The following is a 22,015-nucleotide window of genomic DNA, read 5'->3' on the forward strand; positions in this document are numbered from 1 at the left end:
CGTTCAGCTGGTAGGAAAAAAAATGAAGACTTTAATAGGATCAAAACAAATCAATACACTTTACTTGGTGATGCACAAATTAAAAATAGTCACTGAAACCCAATTTCCATACATCATTTGAGTGCCATATAGTTTTATCAGTAAAACTGTATTTCTGTGTAAATTTAGAGGCCATTCAATCAAAATGTGATTTTTGTAAATGAAAGTGCACTACCACACAGTGGTTTAGTTACATTAATACTTGTCCGCCTCCTGCCTCAGGATTATTTTAGTGCATATTTTCTCTACTCAGTTTGTTCAGGCGAATCATCAACACCAAAACCCTTGCCTACTATGTAAGTCTGTGAAATTCCATGCATTAAAATACCTAGCTACAGGTGTTCGCACAGTGTAATAACAATCTATCCTTAAAAACCTATTGCCTTTAATACATGCTTTTCACAATAAGCACATCAGGCCTCCTGGCTTTGTAATAACGTTTCATAATAAACAGATCAACCCTAAGAAATTTGGCAAGACTTTTCCAATGAACTGATAAAGTCTATACCCTTTAGCATTGGCTTTACACTTTATCCAGCTACGACCTATTCAAGTGCACATAAACTGACAATGGCATGCGTTGTAATGGATGTTGCGTTGTAAAAGTTGCGTTGTAAGTGTTGTTTCCCACCTATCGCCTGCAACATAATCTGATACCAAACTACTGATAAAGGTTTATTAGCTTTAAAATATGCTTTTTACAATTAATAAGCTAGACCAATTGCCTATGTCATAATGTTTCATAATAAGCAGACCAGGCTTATGGCACCAGACATACAATTTCCAGGGCACCAAAGAGGCATATACCTTTCCACCATAACCAATGTAGGCCTAATTGTGAGCATAAGCTTTTCCACAAGACACTCATCTGACACATATTCGTAAAATTAGAATGTATACAAAAAGACAGTTGGTGAGCAAAATACTATCTCTGCTAAGAAGGCCTAACAAGGATTCTCTCAAAGGAAGCCATCCATAGCCACAATTTATCACAATTATGTTTGTTTTGCTATGCAGATTTGTAGAGTACATTATCACCTGGGAGTGAATGGTGGCCTTGAGCAGGTGTGAGTCTAGCTAAACCTAGGCCCTAGTGGTACTGCTCGAAATGCCAAGTCTTCATCTTCATGTGGAATTCAAGAAATGAGTAGGAGGCACTTATGTGTAGTGACAGGTCTGTCAACACGTTCAGGAGCGATATAGGAAATTGCTCGACTACTCAATATGGTTTTAGGTGTCCTTGGGCTGGGTGCAAGTAGGAGTCTGGATGAGCAGAGGTGTCTGGAAGGTTAGTGAAAGCAGATGTGATTTTTGAGCTATGGTGAGCCAGTGTTCGGTATTGTCTTGAAAGTGTGGGCTAGGAGTTTGAAATGCACTCTTTTGTGTATGTGGAGCTCCATCAGGTGTGCTATGATGTGAGTGCAGCATGGGAGGTTGAGAATGATTCTGGCAGCCGAGTTCTGAATGGTCCACAGCCTTCTAGTGAATTTGTTTTTGATCCCTGCATAGAGAGTGTTCCCATTTTCCAGTTTGCTTCTATTGAGACATGTATGAGCATGAGATTGGATACCAAGTCAAAAGCTGCGCAGAGGTCCTGGAGAATGAGGGCCTCAGCGTCTCCTTCATCTAGAATTATACAGATGTCATCTATGGCGGCGATGAAGGCAGTTTCCATTCTGTGATTTGCTTTGAAGCCAGACTGAGGGGTATCAAAGAGTTGCTGGTTCATGTATTCATTGAGACATCTATTGATGATTTTCTATAAGTGCTTGGCCAACAATAGTAACAGGGAGATTGGTCTGTATTCGATACCGTTGAAGGTCCACAGACTATTTCTTCAGCAATGGGAGAATAGTAGCATGTTTCCAAGCATCTAGGAAGGTCGCAGAAGAGGTGGAGGCATTCAGAATGGGTTCTTCGGATAACGTCGGGAGATATTTGGCTAGGTGTGTTGGGTGCAGTTGCGGGTTGAAGTTGCTGTAAATGGCAGTGGTTGTGCTACTTAAGAATTGAGTGGGATTGTTGCAGAGGTCCTGTGAGGGGGTGTTTGCAATGCTTCACAATGGTTAAGATTTCGTCGCATATGTTTGTTCTGCCATCGATGCGGTCTGCTAGAGCGGTGCATTTGGTTGGCCGGATTATTTGGTGGTAGCATTTCAGGGCTGATTTGAACGTTCCCCTGTCTGCATTGTCCTTGCTCTTTCTCCATTTGTGCTCCTTATTTACAGTACCATTTCATCAGTCTGAGTCCCTATGTTTACCTACTAGCCTGGGGTTTACATCTTGTTGCATTGCTTTTGTTAAGATGACCAAACCAAAAACCAATGCCTACTTCAGTAATCGTTGAGATTCATTGTAACTAACAACCTATTTGTAGGCTTTAATATAGAGTAATAACAATCCACACTTAAATGCCTATCGAATTTAGCATATGCTTTTCACAATAAATATGTTGGTCTAGTGACTTTAAAATAACATTTCATAATAAAGAGATCAGGCCTCTACCGTAACCTATTCAGTTCTGCTGTATTGGGTATAAACTTTGCCTTGCGCCAAAAAGTGTAATACAAATATCCTTTTTAGGGGAAGTCCAGATATTTGTCTTAATCATATCCTGTACTCGAGGGAAACAATATGTGGGTGGATCCTAAGCCCCTTTCAAGGTAGTAGTCTGAAAGCTATTTTTGTTGATCACATAAGGTCAGGTAACCGTTTCACTGTCAGTCTAGACCTAAAACCATGTCGCTTAGTTTAGTCCTGGTCTCTCAAACGTAAATATGCACTGTGAAGTCTAAAGTTAGTTACTTTCCGTCTCACATCTGTGCTGCTTCCACAGAAAAATAAACACCATACAATAACTAGTTATGCAAGACATTTCAATACCAATGCACTGTAGTGTGTGCCCCTGAAAGTTAAAGCTCAGGTAGCTAGATAAATAATCAAAATGATCACAGCTGCATGAAGGCCAGCGCTTTCTTTGGTGGAAATACACAACTTATGTCCAATCAAAACATGTACTCCTTGCTACCAACATGTGGACAGAGCCAAAGCCCTGCTCCTGGTAGTGCTTCTCAAAGCTCTTTTTTTAGGTTGATCAGATAATGTCTGATGACAGCTATGCTGTCAGTGCGAAACTAAAAACAGATGGCTCTAACCTATTCGCTTTTCTGCAGTTTTTTGCCAAACTCTGCATACAGCTCCAGTGTGGCCAAAAAAGGTCTGCTTTCCAGGTCAGTTCCTTTTCTCTAAGGCACCATCAGGACTGTTTCCAGGATGCTTTGGAAGGAGAATGTGTTGCAGTCAAAATCAGCGTTGATGAGCTTGCTAGTTCTCGAATGTAAACATTTATACCGCCCTCCAGATTACTTGGAAACAAGGGGACACGCACACGCCGGTATTGTTAATGCCTTAAATAGTGATGGCTCTGTATAGATTATAGCATGTTTGCTTGCACAGAACAGAGTGTTCATTGTATCTTGGCATGTATGCATCATTTTCTTTAATGTGCCTGCTTGACAAATATTATTTTGTTTAATTTTGTTAAGCTTTCCGATCCATGATGGGAAACGACTTCGCCTATGGCTACAGAATATGAAGCGAGGCAGCTGGTCGCCATCTAAACATCACTTTTTGTGTAGTGACCATTTTACCTTGGACTTATTTGATGTGAGATGGGGAATACGATATTTGAAGCAAAACGCTGTTCCAACCATTTTTTCTTTTCCGCAAAATCTACAGGTAACCTAGTAATTTCTTTTTGGCAGGTATATTGAAATGCTGATCACTACCTTCTATTAGTATTTGTGTGAAAAGTGTATGAAAAATGTCCCAGTAGGAAAGTAAGAACTTCTAGGATTGGAAACTATTTATGTCTCCCACAAAGGGCTGTAAAATATCTATAGTAGCTGAACAAATAATTTCCACCTTGAAAATAAAAGTACATAGAGTATATGCCGGCGCTTTCTGTGTTTAGTGTCAAAGTTACAAGTTAAATGTGGTGTAGAATGGAAATACCATTGTAATATTTGTAACAATCAGGTGGTATTTTTATACTTCCACTCCTATGTCTCTAAATTTTTGATGTTGCTTTGGACAAAAAGTAGTAGCTTGTGTGGCTTAATTATTTTATTTGTAGTATTTCCTTCCTCTTAATACCGCTCTTCACCTTTGTCTCACTTAGTCCTCAGCCCTCTATGCACTGTCGTCCTCTCTCTGACTTTGGTTTTCCCACTGTACATTTCACCTGCCTTTAACTCTCCTCTTCTCTGTCTCACAAGCATATTTATCTTCCTTGTCTTAGCCACGTTGCCTGCTAGGTCCAGTGCTATCCTTTTCTCTACTGCTCCACTGTCACCCACCTTCCTCTCTCTTTTTTCCATCTCTCAGCCGTTATCCTCCCGAATCTTCACGGTGTCCCTTATTGCCAGCATCCACCTTCCCTGCACTCTGATTTCCCTGGTGGTCTGTAGGTCTGGGGATTGCTTTCAGACGAGATGAGCTGTAATGATCCTGACTTGAAAGACCTCTTGGGCCCTATTCTAGTATCAGCCTTGCCAGTGGCTGCATCTGGATGAGTGACCTGCTTGCTTCCCTGATTCAAAGTAGCACCTTTACTGGTACCTTGTCCTTCCAGGCTAGAAATATAAGGGACCTGTATAATGGTGCATAGACCGTCTACAGGTGATCAGAACTGGAGATTATAGCAGGAGACCTGCTCTACCTCACTGTAAGAGTGAAAATTAAAATACTGTGGACGAAGTAGGAAGTGCGGGATTCTATCCATCTCACCAGCATTTCATCTTTATTTGAGGCATTCAACCTTTATTTGATGAAAAGCAAAAGTAGCAGAATTCATTGGTTTGTGTGACCACCTTTTTAGGTCGCGCCAGCGAGACTTATTGTCAGCGTGATGCCTCCCAAGGGAGGCAGACCGGGTCACGCGCAGATTCTCGTTGTTCAGAATCCAACCTGATGAAAAAACGAATAAAAGAAAAATGGCTCATGTGGGAAACCTTAAAAAATCTTTGTACAGTCATGCAAAACATTTTTGCTATTTGTCTTTAATAATTGTAAACAAAACATTAAAAACTGTGTGTGCCATTTTGTAACTCTATCATTAAAGGAGGGAATGTTGTTGAGTGACTTCACCTAGACGAACCCTACAGTTGGATTGTGTATATGTACGCGTTGTGTAGTTTTCGCACCCTGGGGAGGGATTTCATTATTACAGTCATTGCGTCAACTTTGACTGACATTATCAACTGTAATAAAGGTAAGGTGCCTGCCAAGTACCAACCACACAGCAGGGGGTTAACTAACGCCCTACCTGGAAATCAGATGATTCACTTATGTATGTATTCCTCTTTTAAACCTGAAGTTTGTGTTAAACGTTGTACAAATTGTTATCACTTTCGAGCTTTACATGCAATGATTTTATCAATTTTGTTGGAGATCAGTAAGAAAAAAGGAAGCAGAGCTCTAGAAACTGACAAGACAATTTACACCTTATGAATTATGTATTTATTCCTCTGTTTAGTAGAAGTCATCTAGCACGTTGCACGAAATGCTAGCACGTTTTGAGCTTCACATGCAATGATTTTTTATTATCAATGCAATAAACTTACTTTGACTTTGGACTTTGGCTAATGCATTTTAGTGTGATGTCCGTATCTTCCCCCTAAAATGCATTATTTGATTGGCTCCCGGGAGTTCTCAGTGCAGAGATTGAGGACACTTTGGATTTTCATTGTGGCTATCAGAGGATATTGTGCTCATTTTATTATTCATGAGGGGCTGCTTAAATGGTGCTGTATTAGACGAAAGTCCTTCAGAAATAAAAAAAGTTCCCGAGTTACACTCCAGAAACAACCAAATCTTACTCTACTTTTCTGTTGTGTAATAAAAAATTTGTTTTGTTATACGATTTTCTTGTGCTGCAAAAGTGTGCTCACTGTTCTCAGATACATTCGAAGGAACTGAAAATATTGTTGAATGCAATCATAACTGGTATATAGATGTATTGTACACAAGAAAAGGAAAACAACACCAATATTTTATTCCTGTCGTTACACAAAGTGGTGTCTTTTTTCTAGAATTCAGGTTACTATGAGCTCACTTATGCATCACCGATTGGAATTTATTTACATTGGCCATCTGGCATATAACAGACAGTTGTGGTTTTGACCGTCAGGCAATGTTTCTTTTTTAGGTCAAGCCTAGACATCACTTGTGCTGTCAGGGTATCTGTTGTATGTACTTTGTGGGGTCTGACTCCTCCCTAACTTTGGATTGGCTTTTGTGTGTGTTGTTTCTTTTCACCCGCCCCGCCACCCCCATTCCGTATCAGGCGCCACAGGCTCAGAAGGAGACAAAGATGACAATAGTTAGATATATGACTTATGACCCACTAAGCATTCAGATATGGATTTGTATAAATAATTTCAAATTGCTGTTGCAATTAGTTACTCCCCAAATTGTGAATTTCCAGTTCCCCTCACCTTCTTCTGGAGAGAAAACATTTGTTCATGTGTCACAAAGGTAATCATAGCTTTGGATCTATCCTTATCTAACAAAGAACCCAAGTTAAAACTTCAGAGCCCTTTATAAAGGTATTGATTGAGATGATAACAGAACCATGAGTGAAATCTCAGTGTAACCCAGCAGTTAACACAGGCATCCTGCAAAAATACACTGTCTGTTACTTATTCTACATTTTTCTCTCTTCATCTTCATCACAGAGTCTGGTGGCTCATCCCTCTGTGATGAAGAAGAAGCCAAATATCCCCTTGGTTCTCCCAGACTGAGAGGTAATGATGCTTGATGCTCACAATCACAGAGATTTTGCACCATGGAAGGTCGGTCTTAGGAATTCTAACGAAGGCATGGGATCCATGTGCACTCTGGGAGTTGTCTAATCTTAAATCAAATCACTTGCCAGAGTTCATATGCTAGTCATTCTTACAAATAGAGTAAGAAGGTCGAGATGCCTCATAATAGGGCCTAATATCCAGTATGGGCATTATACATAGGACGACCACCATCTGCCAGGTCATTATGGACGATGTTTCCAGTGCTGAACATTTGTTTGATAACCAAACATATTCTGAGGGGGTGTTGTAGTCTTGTAATGGTACAATTGAATTAATAGATAAATGCACCTGAAAACAGTCATTTTGAAAGTTTAAAGTACAGTACTGGAGCGGGTGTCCTTAATGACTTGGAGTGAGGTGGTCACTCTAATTATAGATGCTGAGGCCAGGTCTTTAAATCGGAATTATAGCAATGTTCCTAAGAGGTAACCGTTTAATATAATGAGTAATTTTAATTGCATTTATATAGCGCTTACAACTTCTGACGAGGGGTCGAAGGACTTTTCTGTGAGTAGTATGCTACTCTGGAACCAAAAAGAATTAGTGGTGAGTTAGTGCAGGGAAATATGAAATTCATTTAAGCAGTGGTCTGGGGGGTGTTATTATTCATCCAACCGAGTTAGAGTGGTATAATTGTTATCACTCATAGATAATTTTCATTATTAAGAAGATAAAAAAGGTGTTTTATATTACCAAGTCAAATGACACAATTATAATATTCATCAGAAGAGCATTATGAAACAAGCATTGGCAAAACCAATAGGCCAACCATTGTCAGTCATCCTTTGGCGATACTTGTTTTGTTTTGTCATGGTTTTTGCAAAACCTTATTGTTTGGGAAGCTACTGGGAGATTGTCATTCTAAAAATAAGCATTACCTGAATGCAAAAATGTTTTTTTGTCTCAAAAAAGCGCACATTGCCTTAGTACTTCCTGGCACTGAAGGGAACTACTTTGTGAATGGATTTGATCAATGTGAAAGGGCTGCATCCCATAACTCATAGTGAAGAAAGCCAATGGTTGAAGTTGGCTAACGCATTGCCCCTTGATGCATACTCTTTAGGGTTGGAGAAAAATGTGAATGCCCTACCTACAGACAAATGGATGAAGTGTGCGTAAAAGCCCCTATAAATAATTATGCCATTGTTAGTAATGGGGTTTCTGGTTCGCTAGGGTATGCACCTAAGCTAGGTAGTACCCACTACTCTAGTCAGGGCAAGGGAGTTACACACTGAAGATAACCCCTGCTCAATCCTCTTGGTAGCTTGGCAGAGCAGTCAGGCTTATCTCAGAGGCATTGAATAAAGCGTTTGCGCAACAGACTCACACAGTAGTGAAACACTAGGGACACCACAAAAGATACTCCACACAAGGCTATATTAAAATATCCTTTCAATTATCCATAAAAACACATTAAATCACAGTCACATATATATCATTGTGCCCCCAGGCACTTGTCATGACTTCACAGGGATAACATAAATCACTTGGCCAATCGGGCCACGGCCATAACCATTACAGTTAGGGCGACCAGTAGCTACTGGTGGGATTGCCTTATGCATAAAACTGTATGTAAACACATCATTCACAATGCACATAGTGAAAATGACCATCACATTACGGTACATTATAATACACACTTGGAGAGTGCCCACAATTGGAACCTCATGCCAACCATAGGCATACCCCCATTACTGCACAAATGACAGAGTAATTACTCCTAGCTTGCACAGGTTACCAAGCCCCCTTCATTATACACACCCACTCCGGACGCTTGTTATCCTGCCACTGCCATGCCAGGACATCCTGTCCTCCTGGACATCAAAAGGGCAAGGGATTGAAGCGGGAAGAAAACACCTCCTTCCCACCGGTGGCGGGGAGACTTCACTCAGTACCCTCTGCCTAAGGAATGGCCGCAGCAGCCCAGCAGGAATGCAGTGTAGCTTCTGGCTTCAAATGAGTTGGTAATATTGCAGTGGAAACCTACCTCGGTCTCTATCATCCGCTGAACTGGAAACTTCATTCCTTCTCTGCTACCAGCAGTGCTGTGGGCAGCTGCTGGCGACAATGCTGCTAGCAGGACTTGCTACTCTCTTCGCAAAGACAGGCTCGTTACTCTCCCTCTCTTAACAATGCAGCGCTCTCCCTAACTCCGGACAGCGTGGCTCCTGGGAAGCCTAACTGCAGAAGCCCAGCTCCGTTGCTGCCTCCCTCGCGCCCAGCCTCTTCCAGGCACTGCCGAATACCATGCTGGGCGTGGCTGTGGTTGGTGAGGTAGCCCTGTTTGCTTGCACCTGAACTCATCAAACTCCTGGTTGCTTCAGCAACCCGAGGGGAGGGGGGGCAAGTTTCCATTGCGGCTCCCTTGTTGCAGTGGCAACCTCCTGGGGTCGCGCTGAGGTGCGGCAGCGCCGTGAATTGCCAACTCTCTGGACTGCTCAAATAATACAAAGCGCTCCTCACGCTCTTTCAACTTGTTGTTGTGGCAAGCATCAAGGAAAGAGAGAGCACCCTCCAGCCCCCACACAGCATTCCCCACGCACTTGCTTAGAGCACACGCTAGTGCCTTACAGTAAAAGCGCTCACAGCATGCTATATTTTTACAAATACCCTGGACCAGTCGCAGAGCCCAGGTAAATCCCTGGGCCAGTGCCCAGGGCACAGACAGGCCAGGACACAGGGTTTCTTCGGCTGCCCAGCAGGCAGAAGGTTCAGTCCCACAAATAGGGAGTCCCAGATGGCAGTTCCTACTAGCACACAGCAGTCCTCTGCTCCCACGCAGTGTCTTTTCTTCTCACATGGGGTTACAGCCCTGTCACTTATACTCCACATGTCTTTGTTCTGGGGGCACTTAAAAATACATTTCCAAGTGTACAACACCCCCTATTCACAGTGTAAGCCTTGGCCTCAGACACACCACAGGGGAGCAGAGCCATCATTGTGGAAGTCAGGCACAGCCCTATTCAGCTGCAGGGGCTACTCTTCTCACCACTCCAAATACAGGCCAGGCCTGTCCAAGTGCAAGGGAGAACTCCTCCTGCTACTCTAAATTCAGCCATGGTCTATTCAGCCTAGTGCTGAGTCACCCAGGCAGGGCAGAACACACCCCAACCCCTCCAGGGACTGGCTGGATTTAATGCACATCCCCTCTTGCCTGTCAGTCAAAACTAGATGGTCAGTACACATCCAGGCAGGGCACAAAGACACATAGCACACAGAAATGCCTACTTCTGAAAGTGGCATTTCTAAAATAGTAATAATAAATCTGCTTTCGCCAATAAGCAGGATTTATAACTTCTTTTCCAAACATACTAAACATGGTCGCGTTACCCCTCTCATGTCAGGAATTACCACTGAAGCACATAGCAGGGATTCCCCAATGCAAACCTATGAGAGGGCAGATTCACAGCAGTGAGAAACCAAATAGGCTGTTTATCACTACAAGGACATGCCACACAGTTAAGGCACATGTCCTACCTTTTATCTACACCGCACTCTGTCCATAGGGCTAGCCAAGGCCTACCTTAGGGTTGACTGAAATGTAGTAAAAGGGGAGTTGCAGACATGGTAACCACTTTATATGCCACGTCTCAGCTGCAGTAAACGGTGCGCACAGGCCCTGCAGTGGTAGAGGCCTGAAACAAGTTTGAAAGGCTACTTCGGTGAGTGGCGCAAGCAGCGCTGCAAGCCCACCAGTAGTATTTAATTTACAGGCCCTGGGTATATGGGCACCATTGAACAAGGGATGCAAGGGTAAATTAAATGTGCCAAACAGGTGTTGACCAATCTTACCAAGTTTACATGAGAGAGCACATGCACTTTAGCACTGATCAGCAGTGATAAAGTCCCCCAAGACATAAAACCACCAACAACAGGTCAGGAAAAATATAGGAGGAAGACAAAAAGTTCTGGGATGACCCTGCAAAAAGGGCCAAGTCTAACAGCGGTACGCATACTTTTACTAAAGTCTTAAGGTCTTGGCTAAGACAGATATAAAAAGACAATCATTCTGCTATTGGAAGAAAGGAAGGAAAGAGAGAAAGTGAAGGCATGAAAAAAGAAAGAATGCATGAGAAAAAGATTAGAGAAAGAAGGCAAGAAAGAAAGAAAACAAGCAATACAGAATGAAATAAAGACAGAAAGAAGGAAAGAAAAGGGGAAAAGGTAGGAGGAAAGAAAAAAGTAAGGGAAGAAAGACAGGAAAGGAAGCAAGAAAAAGAAGGAAAGAAAGCAGGGAGGAAGGAAAGAGCTGGAAAGAAAGAATGAAAAGAAAGCAAGAAGGCAGGAAAGATTAAATGGAAGAAGCAAAGAATGATAAGGAAGGAAAGAAGAAAAGAAAAAGGAAGGAAAGATGGAATCAAAACAAAGAAAGAAAGAGGGCAAGAAAGATGCAAAGAATGAAGGAAAGAAGGATAGAAGGCAAGAAAGATGGAAAGAAAGATAGAAAGAAAGGAGAACAGAAAGAAATACAATTAAAGGAAGGAAACAAATAAATAAGGAAGGCAGGTGAGCAGGAAGGAAAGAAAGGAAGAAGGGCAGAAAGAAACGAGAATATATATTTTTTTTAAAGTGCAGCACATTAAACAAGATACAGTCTTGTTTTCTTCCTGGGCAAAGTTCCTTAGAACCATTGGTGAAATTGAGTCAAGAATAAACGTAAATTGAATTGTCCACCTATCAATTCACACGTATAAAATTGAAGCTTCCGGTTAAGGTACTGCATACATAGTTAAAAAAGAATAACCTAATACATAACAGTTTCAGAAGAATGCATTCTGTTATGTTGTGAAATACCAGCAATCTGATAAACAAATGACTTCAAACGGATTTTAGAACAGCATTGGCAGGCGACAGGAACTCATAAAGCGTGGAATGTAACGTGTGCTCACATCTGATAGAAAGGTCTTTATTTCACCTCCGGCTCTGAACACAAAGGCATTACTAAAGTAATTATAAAGTATAAACAGAAACACTGGCACGGAAGGGAACTACCTTGTGTGCGGATATGCTCATTGAGACAGATCAAAATGCAATCACTCAAAGTGAAGTTAACCAGTAGCTGATGCCGGCCAACCCATTGCCCCATTCTGTAAACTACTGTGGGTGGAAGCAAAATGTGTATGACACAACAACAGACAAATGAATGAAGAGAGGTGCATGAAAGCCCCTTACAGTAAATATACTACACATTTAATTTTATTTAAATTATACGGTTTTGGCTATTGCCAGACCTAAAAAGGTAGGAAAGTGCTCAGTGCAGTAGGTGGACCAGCAAACAGCAAATCCTCTGAATTAAATCAAAGCATTTCACAATAATAAATGACCAGCCCTTGACAAACAAGGATAGTCAAAACAGCTGAGCCGAGAGTCAAGCAACAGTCAAATGCCTATTGAATCAATATTTGTTACTCTTTGTGGCTGAACTGGTTGACAACATTTCAACCCACATGAAATTCAATATCAGAAAAAAATAGTGAAATAAGAGCATAAGATGATGCAGGACTAAAGAAGAGAGATTTTCTGGGACAAGTGATACTGAATACAGAAACAACTGGCAAGCCTCCGACTTAGAACAGGCAATTTAATTTGAAGTTAGGAGCAGCCAATTTTATGAATGGGTCTCTTGGAAGAGTGTATCCGCACGCAAAATTTACCTCTGAGTAAAACATTGTGGCAGGCTCAGAAATTACTATTACCTCCTCGTTAGTCTTCCTCGCCACATGACTTACATAGTGAGCTTCAGCTCCACACCAGAACCCTCCAAAGCAAAAAGTTAGCCTCCCATGCCTCCCATCCCTTCCCAAGATGGCCGACCCATTACCACCTGACCTCTATAAGAGGCGCGCCGGCCCAACCAACAGCCTGTTTTTTTAGTTCTGCGCGTCATTTCTCTCCAGATGCGTCTTCAGGTAAGTGGTTCCTGCTGTTGCAGGGAAGTGGGTCCTTGGTGGTGGTCCTGCGCTAGCAGACTCTGGGGCTTTTTGTACCTCTCCCCTTCCTTCCCCCGGTCTCTTTTGGGGCTGGTTAGGCTCTGCCTTAGCGAGCCAAGTGTCAATAGGGGGGGCGGGCGGTGTGGTCTGGGACTCTGTTGTTCTGCTCCCATTTGCCCCGCGCCTCGCACTGTCTCTGTTATGGCTTTGTCTTAACTCCGCGGTGCTGTGGCTCATTCAATCCTTGCTTTTTGACCCCCCTACCTACTTCTCTTCTAGAGGGCGGGGTGCCGCTTGTCCTCGCGTTTTCTGCTGCCTCCGAGGGGGCGTGGCCACGGCCGGCCTTGCGGGCTCTCTGTTTCTCTATCGGGAGCCTGTGGCGCACGCTTTACGTGCAGCAATGTATCTATTCAGGCTGTACATCCCTGGGTTCGAGGCTACCTCCTGCGATGTGGAATTTCGATTTATGTGAGTAGTCTCTGGTTTGCGCTGTTTATTTTAGCTGTGCTGCTCTGCTGGTTCTCTGCTCTGTCTGGGGTGCGTCTTCCTCCCGACCTGAGGGTGGTAGTTCTGTGTACTCCCTCTCGCTTCTGGTGGCATCTGGTGGGGGCATGCTTGTCCGTTTTCGGGCTTCTAGCCCTGGGGGTGTCTTTGTGTGGAGCATGGTCGGTGGTGCTTCGGACTGTTGTTCTGTGGGCCCGGGGTTCGGGCCCCTGTTCGTTCGGCTTGGTTGCAGTGCTGGGGTATGTTTTGCATGCTCTTTTCGGGATCCGTTGTGTGGGTACTTCAGTTGCTGATGTTTCGGTAATGTCTGCTGCAGATCGTTATTTTCCCATCTGTCTTCTGCTTCTTTGACGTGGGTTGAGTGGGCTTACACGCTCTGTGTCATTTGATAGCCTTTTGCTTTCATGACTGTGCCCTCACTTATGTCTGTGGGCATTACTGTTTGTTTTGGCCGTTGGCCCTCATGTTGCATGAGCCTGTCTTCCTTCCAGGGTCGGATCTTCGCGTGCTGTGTGGTCTGGGTTGCCGATTGGCCTGCGGCGCTGCTTTAGGGCTCGCTCTCTTGGAGTCCTGGGTTCTTGTCGCCCTTCTGTCTGTTCTTTCTCTGTTTGGTGCCTATGGCCGTGCCTTCTGCTGCGGATGCCTGCTTCATCCTCTTGTTCTTGGGTTCGTCTCCCGAGACGGTCCATTCGGACTTTCGTCCATTGTGGTCGATAGTCCTGTGCCCTTTTGTGTTGGTTGGCGGTTTACTTCTGTTGTTCCAGCAGCCTTGTTGCCCCGTTGTTGGGGTGCTTGTACTGGTTGGTGCCTGGATGGAGATTGCCTGGGATTTCCGGGTGCTGTACGCTGCCATGGTTCTGTTGCTCTGTGGGGCGCCTTGGGCCTCTGTTGTATGTTTTTTTCGGCCCTTTGCATTTGCGGCCACATTCGGTTCTTCGGTTCCTGTTAGGTGGCTCAGTGGTCTGGTGCTTCTGCTATGGGTGCCTGTTTTGGCCCCTGTGGTCGCAGGCTCGTATCCCTGTGTGTCCGCTCTGCCCATCTTCCGTCTTGGGTTGGTGGGTTGGGTGCCATTGTGTGGAGTCGCCTCTGTCTTCTGTTCTGTACCTGGATGCCCGTTGTGGTGCGCGTGCGCTTTACGCTTTCACGTGTGGTGTTTACGGATTCGTGTTTTCTGGGGTTGCTTTCTGCTCCTGGATTTGCACTTATTGCATGTTCGCGCATGTTGCATTGGGTTGCGGGGCCTCGGTTTCTTTGTTGCTGTATGGTCCCTGTCTCCTTCTTCCCTTTTTGGTTTTTTTTTGGTCCTGTGGTCCTTTCGTCCTGTGGACTCCTGTTCCCGCCGTTGTTGTGCTGTCCCGGTCAATTCCTTGGTGGTCTTCCTCGAAGGGGGGTTCCAGGGGCTGTGGGCTGGCGCTTGTCTGGTGTGGACTGGCTGCGGTGGGCACCTGTCCGCCCGTCTCTATGCTGCGTCTGTGGGGCTCCTGGTGTGTCTTTTCTGTCTGTTTCTGCTCCTGGCTGGCTCGCTGTCTGGAGGGGCGGCTCCTGCGCCCCTTTCCGGTTGGTTTTCTGCAGTCCCATGTTTCTCGCCTCCTGGGGTTGGGGTTTTGTTGTGGTTCTTCTGCCGTCTCCCCTCTCTTCCTGGGTGGCACGGTTCCTTGGCTCCTGCCCTCTGCCTGCCTGCTCCGATGATCGGTTCTTGGCCTCCCCAGCTCCTGTCCTGGGGGCTGTGGCTCTTCGGGTGCTCTGCTTGGTCCGGGTGATTTGGCGCCCCTCTCTGGTGGGGTGTGCGTTCTTCCCTGTTTTTTTTGCGGGGTGGCTTTTTTGCGGTCTTGCTGGACCTTCTGTGTAGGGCTGCCTTGGTGGGGCCTTCCTCGGGTCATGTTTTGGTCTGGCCCTTCCTTAGTTCTTTTTGCCCCCGGCCCTTCCCGCTCTGTCTCCTGGTACGTCTGGGTTCCCCCTTCCCGGGTGTTGGTGTTGCCTTCCTGGGAGCGTGCTTGGGTTCCCGGTCTGTGCGGGGTCGGCGGGTTTCCTGGTGGGCGTCTTTTCCCATCTGGCTTCTGTTTGCTATTCCTTGGCTTCTCTGGGGTGTTCCCCTGCCTTGCTGGGGCTTGTTGGTTGCCTTCCTGGCGGGGTTGTCCCCTGCCTCATGCTCCGGGGTGTGTGAGGGGTTCGCCCCTGTTGGTTTTTGGCGCATTGGTGCTGTCCTTGCCTGGGTCATTTTGGCTCCGGCCTTTCTGGCCCTGTATGCTCTTGTTCTTGTCGGGTCGGGCCGTTTTTGGTGCCTAGTTCGGATGTCTTCTAGGTCCGTCTGGTTCCTTTGGGTCTCCGGTTTTGGCTCTTCGGCCTTCTCGTCCGGGCTCCCGCCTTTGCGCTTCCTGGTGTCCCTTTTTCTCCTGTTCTTCTGGGCTTGTTTGGCCTGGACAGGGTTTTATTGTCCGGTTGGTGGTGCTCCCCTAGGTGCGTCTCCGTCTGCTTCGGCGGTAGTTGGCTTGGGCCCTGCTGCTCTTGGTCCTTGTTTTGCCTCTTGAGGCGCGGGTTTTGTGTCCTGCCCCTGCTTTTTCTTTCCCTTGCTGGTTTTTGTTTCTGGCGGTGCTGTGGGATGTCCTGGCGGGGCCCTGCACTTCCGGTGTGGGTGTTTCCTCGTTTCTTTCCCCTGGTTTTAGGGCCCCGGGTCCTGTTGGCTCTGGTGGCTCCCTGGGATTCTTGTTGTGGCTCGGACTTGTCTTTGCCCTGCCCTTCTGTTCTTCACGCCTTTTTGGTGTGTTGCTGCCGCGCTCCTGTGTCAGTCGATTCGTCTTTGTCTCGCTGGGCTGGGCCTGGTTGTGGGCTGGCTGTCTGTTTGGTCTCCTGGGTACTCTCTTCGGCGGCTCGCCCCTTCTTGTGTTTCCACTGGGCCAGTTTGCTTGGTCCCGATGCGGGGTGTTTCCGTTCCTGGCCGGTTGGCTGCTTCTGCCTCTTCTTCTCCCTTCTGGCCATGGGCGGGCCTGTGGGTTTTCAGTTTTTTCGCCTTTGCCCGGTTGGTTATCCTCTGGGTCTCTTCGGTGTCGTTTACAGCTACTTTCTGGGTTCGTTTTCCCTGGTGCCTGCCTGGTTTCTTGCCTTGGAGTCGCGGTCCCTTCCGGGGGTCCTTTTGTTTACAGGGGTTTGTTCCCCTTCTGTTTCCTTTCGGCTCCCTTTTCCATTTTTCCGGCTCTTGCTTGTCTGTTGGGTGGCTCTGGTGCCACTTCCCAGTTTTTCTGGTTCGGCTCTCTCGCGGGTTGTGGTCGCCCTTGCGGTGTTGCTGTGTTGGGCGGGCTGGTTGTCTCTTTCCGCTGGTTGTGCTGCCTGTTGGGCAGCCCTGGTGTGTTGTCGGGCCTGCTCTTTTCTGTTCTGGCCCTGGTTGCTGTTGCCCTTTTTAGCTCAGTGCGGTCCGGTTCCGTTCCTATCTCTGCCTTCCTGCGGTTGGGGCGGTTTTCCCGGCGGCGCTTGGTGTCCCTGGGGTCCGGTTTGTTTTTCGGCCTTCCCGGTGTCTTCGGTCCCGGGTTGGTTTTCCTGCTCGTGGTTGCCTCTCTCCTGGGTGGTCCTTCCACTCGTCCTGGTCTGTTGGGTTTGTCCTCTTACGTGGACGTCCCATTCTGGTCTGTGGGTTTCTTGTGAGTTTTCCATGAAGACGCTTGGCTTTGGTATGTGCTCACTATGTAAGTCATGTGGCGAGGAAGACTAACGAGGAGGTAATGCCTCGGTTACTTACCGGTAATCTTCATTACTCGGAGTATAGTCTTCCTCGCCACATGAGTTCCCATCCCTCCCTCCCTGTCTGGCTATCGGCTTCATGTTTCTGCTTGGTGGTTTCAGGCTGTTGGTTGGGCCGGCCCGCCTCTTATAGAGGTCAGATGGTATTGGGTCGGCCATCTTGGGAAGGGATGGGAGGCATGGGAGGCTAACTTTTTGCTTTGGAGGGTTCTGGTGTGGTTCTGAAGCTCACTATAAGTCATGTGGCGAGGAAGACTATACTCGGAGTAATGAAGATTACCGGTAAGTAACCGGGGCATTAGTACTGAAAACTGTATCAGGAGAGAGAGCATCTTCAAATTAGGAAGAATGTATAAAGCACTTTGGGGATGCACCACAATCATCAGCTTACTCCAGCTTTAGCATGGGGAAAATGGTTACTGTCTTGTTATATGAAACCCAGAACCTTGCACTGGAATCTGATGTGCATGTTAAGTGAAAGAGAAAGAGGCAGTTCATGTATATATCTGTGTCGGGGGGGGGGTACATGTATGGAAGTAGGAGTGTGTGTGAGTCTTAGTCCTGGGGCCAGTCACATCCATTTAGAATACACTCCTGGTTTAGCATGGCACAAAATGAATAGTGAGACTAGCTTCCTCAGAGAGTGGAAGTTTTTACCTGCCTTCCTGTTGCTGGATGGTGTGGATCCAGACACTGTAGTGTCTGCCATTTTGTCTGTTTCTGATTAACGCTGCAGGAAGGCTGATGACACCTAGGTGCAGGAATTTCACACTTAGTTGTACCCCTGTTGTTGATATTTCCACTTGGAGCCAGACCCCGTGCTACCTGCTGTGAAAATCATCACTTTACATGAACTCTGTGTTTGAAGAGCAGCTTGAAAATGACGTTTGAAAGAGGACCCACCCAAACCAGTTCTTAAGCACCAGACAGTGCATCCACATCCTGTGTCAGGAAAATTTGTATAAAAATGGGATTCAAACTCGTTGTAACAACTGTGTTGTTATTGCATGTGTTGTAACACATGCAATCTGATGGCTGTTTCCCTGAGGAGCTGAGGGTCTGCCTGAAGTGCTTAGAAGCCTGTTTGTGTGCCTGCTGAGAGAGGGGAGGAGTGTGCATGGTCCTGAAGGGGGACAGAGTGTCCAGGAGTGAGAAGGCTAGCAAGTTTCCAGCATGAGGAGCGCTTTGAGAAAGCTCACCTTCCCCCCAGGCCAGCAGTGACCTGTGCCCCCGTCACTCAGTGCAGTTTTTGTGTATGTTGCATTTGAGAATGTCCTGGAGAAACTACCCACATCACCCGGCAGAATCCCAAGGACTGCCGTTGATGGGATAAAAAAGAAGCACATCACCGCTGATTGAGAAGGTCTAATAGACCCACAGACTACATTTGCAAGTGGGCACCATTACCAAGAGATTAGCCAGGAGGCTGCAACTGCCATCACAGGACATTACCATAGCTGCTCTATAAGACTGCTGAAAGGGTCATTGCTGTTCATGCTCTCCCCACCAATTACTTCAGAGACCGTCGTAGTGACCAACATTCCTGAGGAGGTCCACACCGGAGAAGAGCAGCTGCCATGAGGTTATGACCCAGGCTGTTCTCATCACCATGTTCGAACTCCTACAGAAGGTAACAGGTAAAAATGTGGTGTCTAACCTACACGAGAAACTAAATACTGAACGCATGCAGAGGGGTCTGCGGTGCTTGCAAAGTCTTTTTGCCAAGAAGAAAACCGGGTTTGCATCAAAGACTGCAATTGGCTTGGAAAGCCCCGTTAGATATTAGAATCTCATGTCAAAGATTAACACTGGGCCCCAGTGCTGCTTTAAAAAAATATATTTTGGAAGGTTGTGGGAGCACGATTTTGTGTTGTAGATGCATTCTTCTGTGAGTAGGGGTAGTATGACTAGTAAAGTTTGAAAGTGGTGGTTAACTATTACTTGAGGTGAAATGCAGAGATTAAGCAAACGGATCTTGCAAACCCAATTTTCATGGTGGGATTTGAGTGTTTATTTGCCAAGAATGTTTGAAAAAAGGGGCTAAACTGTTCATTTTGCCGCACATTTTCCTCACAAATTAGCTCCGCTTCCTGCTTTCTTATTGTACCAGCTACACCTGTTAGGGAATCTAGCTCCTCAAGTAAGGTTTGACAGAAATTTTGCATTTTCAGCAATGACTTCCAATGTTTTTCCTTTTCTCCCTTCTCAGCCTCTTTTCAGAAACTTGTATTCTCCTATCTCTCTGCTATGAAGGAACAGATGGACACTCAATTTCTAAAAGTCAATCCCAGCAAGAAGGAGATTTTCTTTCCTGCTCATTCTTCTCTTGGTTCGCCTTTTGTCTTCTTCCCTCCTTCTATTATTTTTTCTTTCCTTTTAACCACGGTATTGGATTTATCTTCAACTCAACCTTTTACTTTGCCTCTCAGAAAGCTACAGTTGTCAAATGTTTTTTTTAATACTTTTGCATCTGTAGAAGAAGTAATAATCCTCACTGATCTTCTGCTCCTCACTCCTGTGACTTGTCTTCACTATTGCTCTTTCTTTATGTGGTATTCCCCAAACATATGTATATTCCTCTTCACTCTGTACATAATGTTTGCCTCCAGCTTCTATTTTTCTTACCTCCTCACTCTTCAACTTTCCCTTTCTTGCAAATATCTCTGGTTACCTTTTACTTTAAGATTCAGATTTTGTTGTCTATGTTTTGACTTTAAATGTTATCTCTTTCTGGCTCCTTTTTATTTAACCCTTTTCACCTTAACTTATGTTCCAGCCATGCCCTGCATTCTACTCGCTTGCTATATACTCTCACCTCCCTATGCTTCTTTATGGTTCTGCTCTTTTGAACTATTGGCTTATCTGACTGTGAAACAAACTTCCACTAACTGTTAATTTGCCCCTACTTTATCCTTGTTAAAGGAGTGTTATGCCATTTTGTTTTCATTCATTTATAGTGTTTATGGTCTTTTGTTCAGCACTTTGAATAAAAGCTTTCTAATAAATCAAATCAACTATGAAAGTCCTTCTGTCGTACTTCGCCAGATTATAACTTTCATGACTTGTTATAATCGCGAGATATGACAGATGTCCATCGTAAGTCACAGTTGAATATGTTCTGAAATACCCATAAAATGGATTAGCCACCTGTAGGCTAGGGCTAGTCAAACTGTCATCATGCAGCCCCTAACATGCCAAAGATGGGTGCTTCAACCCCAGGCATAGCTAAACCGTTGTCAAAAAAGGACAGTCATATATCATGGATATGCCACTATAAGACATGAAGAAACAGAATGTTGATCAAGTATGCCTGAGGTATATTATTATTTTTTACTTCTAAGGTACACATTCACCACTAATGGGTCATGTTTTTCCAGGAACAGACAGAAAGTCGCCAAGAAGGCTCTCAAAATACAAAGATGGGCTACTATCTCACACGCTCTCTCTCTCTCTCTTTTTTTAATTTTTTTATCTTAAGTGAAATTTATAAAGCGCACTGACACCATAAGTTTCCTGGCGCTAAAGAACAGAGTGCATGGGATGTGAAGAGGCAAGGCTAACCGGATTGGATGAAAAGAAGGGTTTTAAGAAGGTTCCTGAAATTAAGTAGAGATCAGCTAGACTTAATGGACAGGGGAAGAGGATTCCATAGTTTTGAGACCAGGTGGGCAAATCTGCGGCCACCAAACTTGTTTGTTTTAATTTTGGGGGCGGCCAGCAGGTGGAGGTGAGCAGACCGGAGATTGCGCGCTGGTCGGTGCTGCGAGATCAGTGTTTTGAGGAAAACAGGGCTGGTGCAGTGAAGAGACTTGAAAGTCAGGCAGCCAATCTTGAAGGCCGCCCTTCGTTCAACTGGCAGCCAATACAATTTGCGCAGCAGGGGTTTCGCAGACTGCCACTTTGGCGTTTTGTGGATAAGTCTGGCCACCTGGTTCTGCACGGTTTGAAGACGGCGAAGCAGTGATTGTGGGAGTCCATGATATAAAGAGTTTGAGAAGTCGAGGCGGGATAGTACCAGGGAGATGACAACCTGGACCAGTGCCGCATGCGGCAGTAGATGGGCTATTTTTCGAATTTTACGAAGCTGAAACATACATGCGGAAATCACAGCCCCTACTTGAGCCTTGAGAGAGAGCTCAGCATCAATGGTCACCCCTAGACTCTTCACCGAGCTGACAGGGGCGGGAGGAGGACCTAACTCGTTAGGCCAGAACTGAGGACCCCAGTGTACTGAACTGAACCCCGGGAGGAGAAGCTCAGTTTTTCTGGGATTTAGTTTCAGTTGATTGTGGTTCATCTACTGCTGAATGTGGATCATGACTGAATGGAAATTGTTGGCGGCATCAGGAGAGTCAAGAGGGAAGATGATCTGCAGATCGTCAGCGTAATTAAACACTGTGATGTCCCACCTCTTGAGCGAATGGATCAGTGGCCGGAGGTATAGGTTGAACAAGAGGGGCGAGAGGGATGAGCTCTGAGGGACTCTGCAAGTCGTGGGAGTCTTGGCAGTCGTGTAAGGTCCCAGGCGCACGTCTTGTGATCTGCCGACGAGGAAAGACTCGATCCACTTGAGGGCAAGGCCCTGGATGCCGGCCTGTCCGACACGGATGGAGAAGGATGTCGTGGTCCACCGTGTCGAACGCGGCTGACGGATCCAGGAGCACAAGGGCACGAGGGCCTGGGGAGTCCCTGCGTCAGCGTTCCCCCTCATGGCGTCCGATACTGCCAAGATGACGGCCTCGGTGGAGTGGGCCGGCCTGAAGCCGGCCTGGTTAGGCTCAAGATAGCAGGAGCTCTCAACAAAGTTTGAGAGGCACCGAGTGACGTGGGCCTCGATGAGCTTGGACAAGTAAGGCAGAAGGGATATAGGACGATAGTTGGTGAGGTCTGCAGGGTCCGCACCAGGTTTCTTCAATAGAGGCACTAAAATGGCCGGCTTGA

The 22,015-nt window shown here is 45.7% G+C and overlaps 1 protein-coding gene across 1 annotated transcript in view; it reads left to right on the top strand.

Moving 5' to 3' along the window:
• THAP5 (THAP domain containing 5) overlaps positions 1-22,015 on the top strand; it is a 106,161-nt gene that overhangs the window by 76,016 nt on the left and 8,130 nt on the right. Inside the window, exon 2 of the mRNA XM_086919426.1 lies at positions 3,585-3,777. Within this exon, the coding sequence (XP_086775552.1) occupies positions 3,585-3,777 (193 nt within the window). The remainder of the gene's footprint in view (positions 1-3,584; positions 3,778-22,015) is intronic.

The sequence above is a fragment of the Lissotriton vulgaris genome, chromosome 1_1 (genome assembly GCF_964263255.1).
Source record: "Lissotriton vulgaris chromosome 1_1, aLisVul1.2, whole genome shotgun sequence".
NCBI classification, from domain to species: domain Eukaryota; kingdom Metazoa; phylum Chordata; class Amphibia; order Caudata; family Salamandridae; genus Lissotriton; species Lissotriton vulgaris.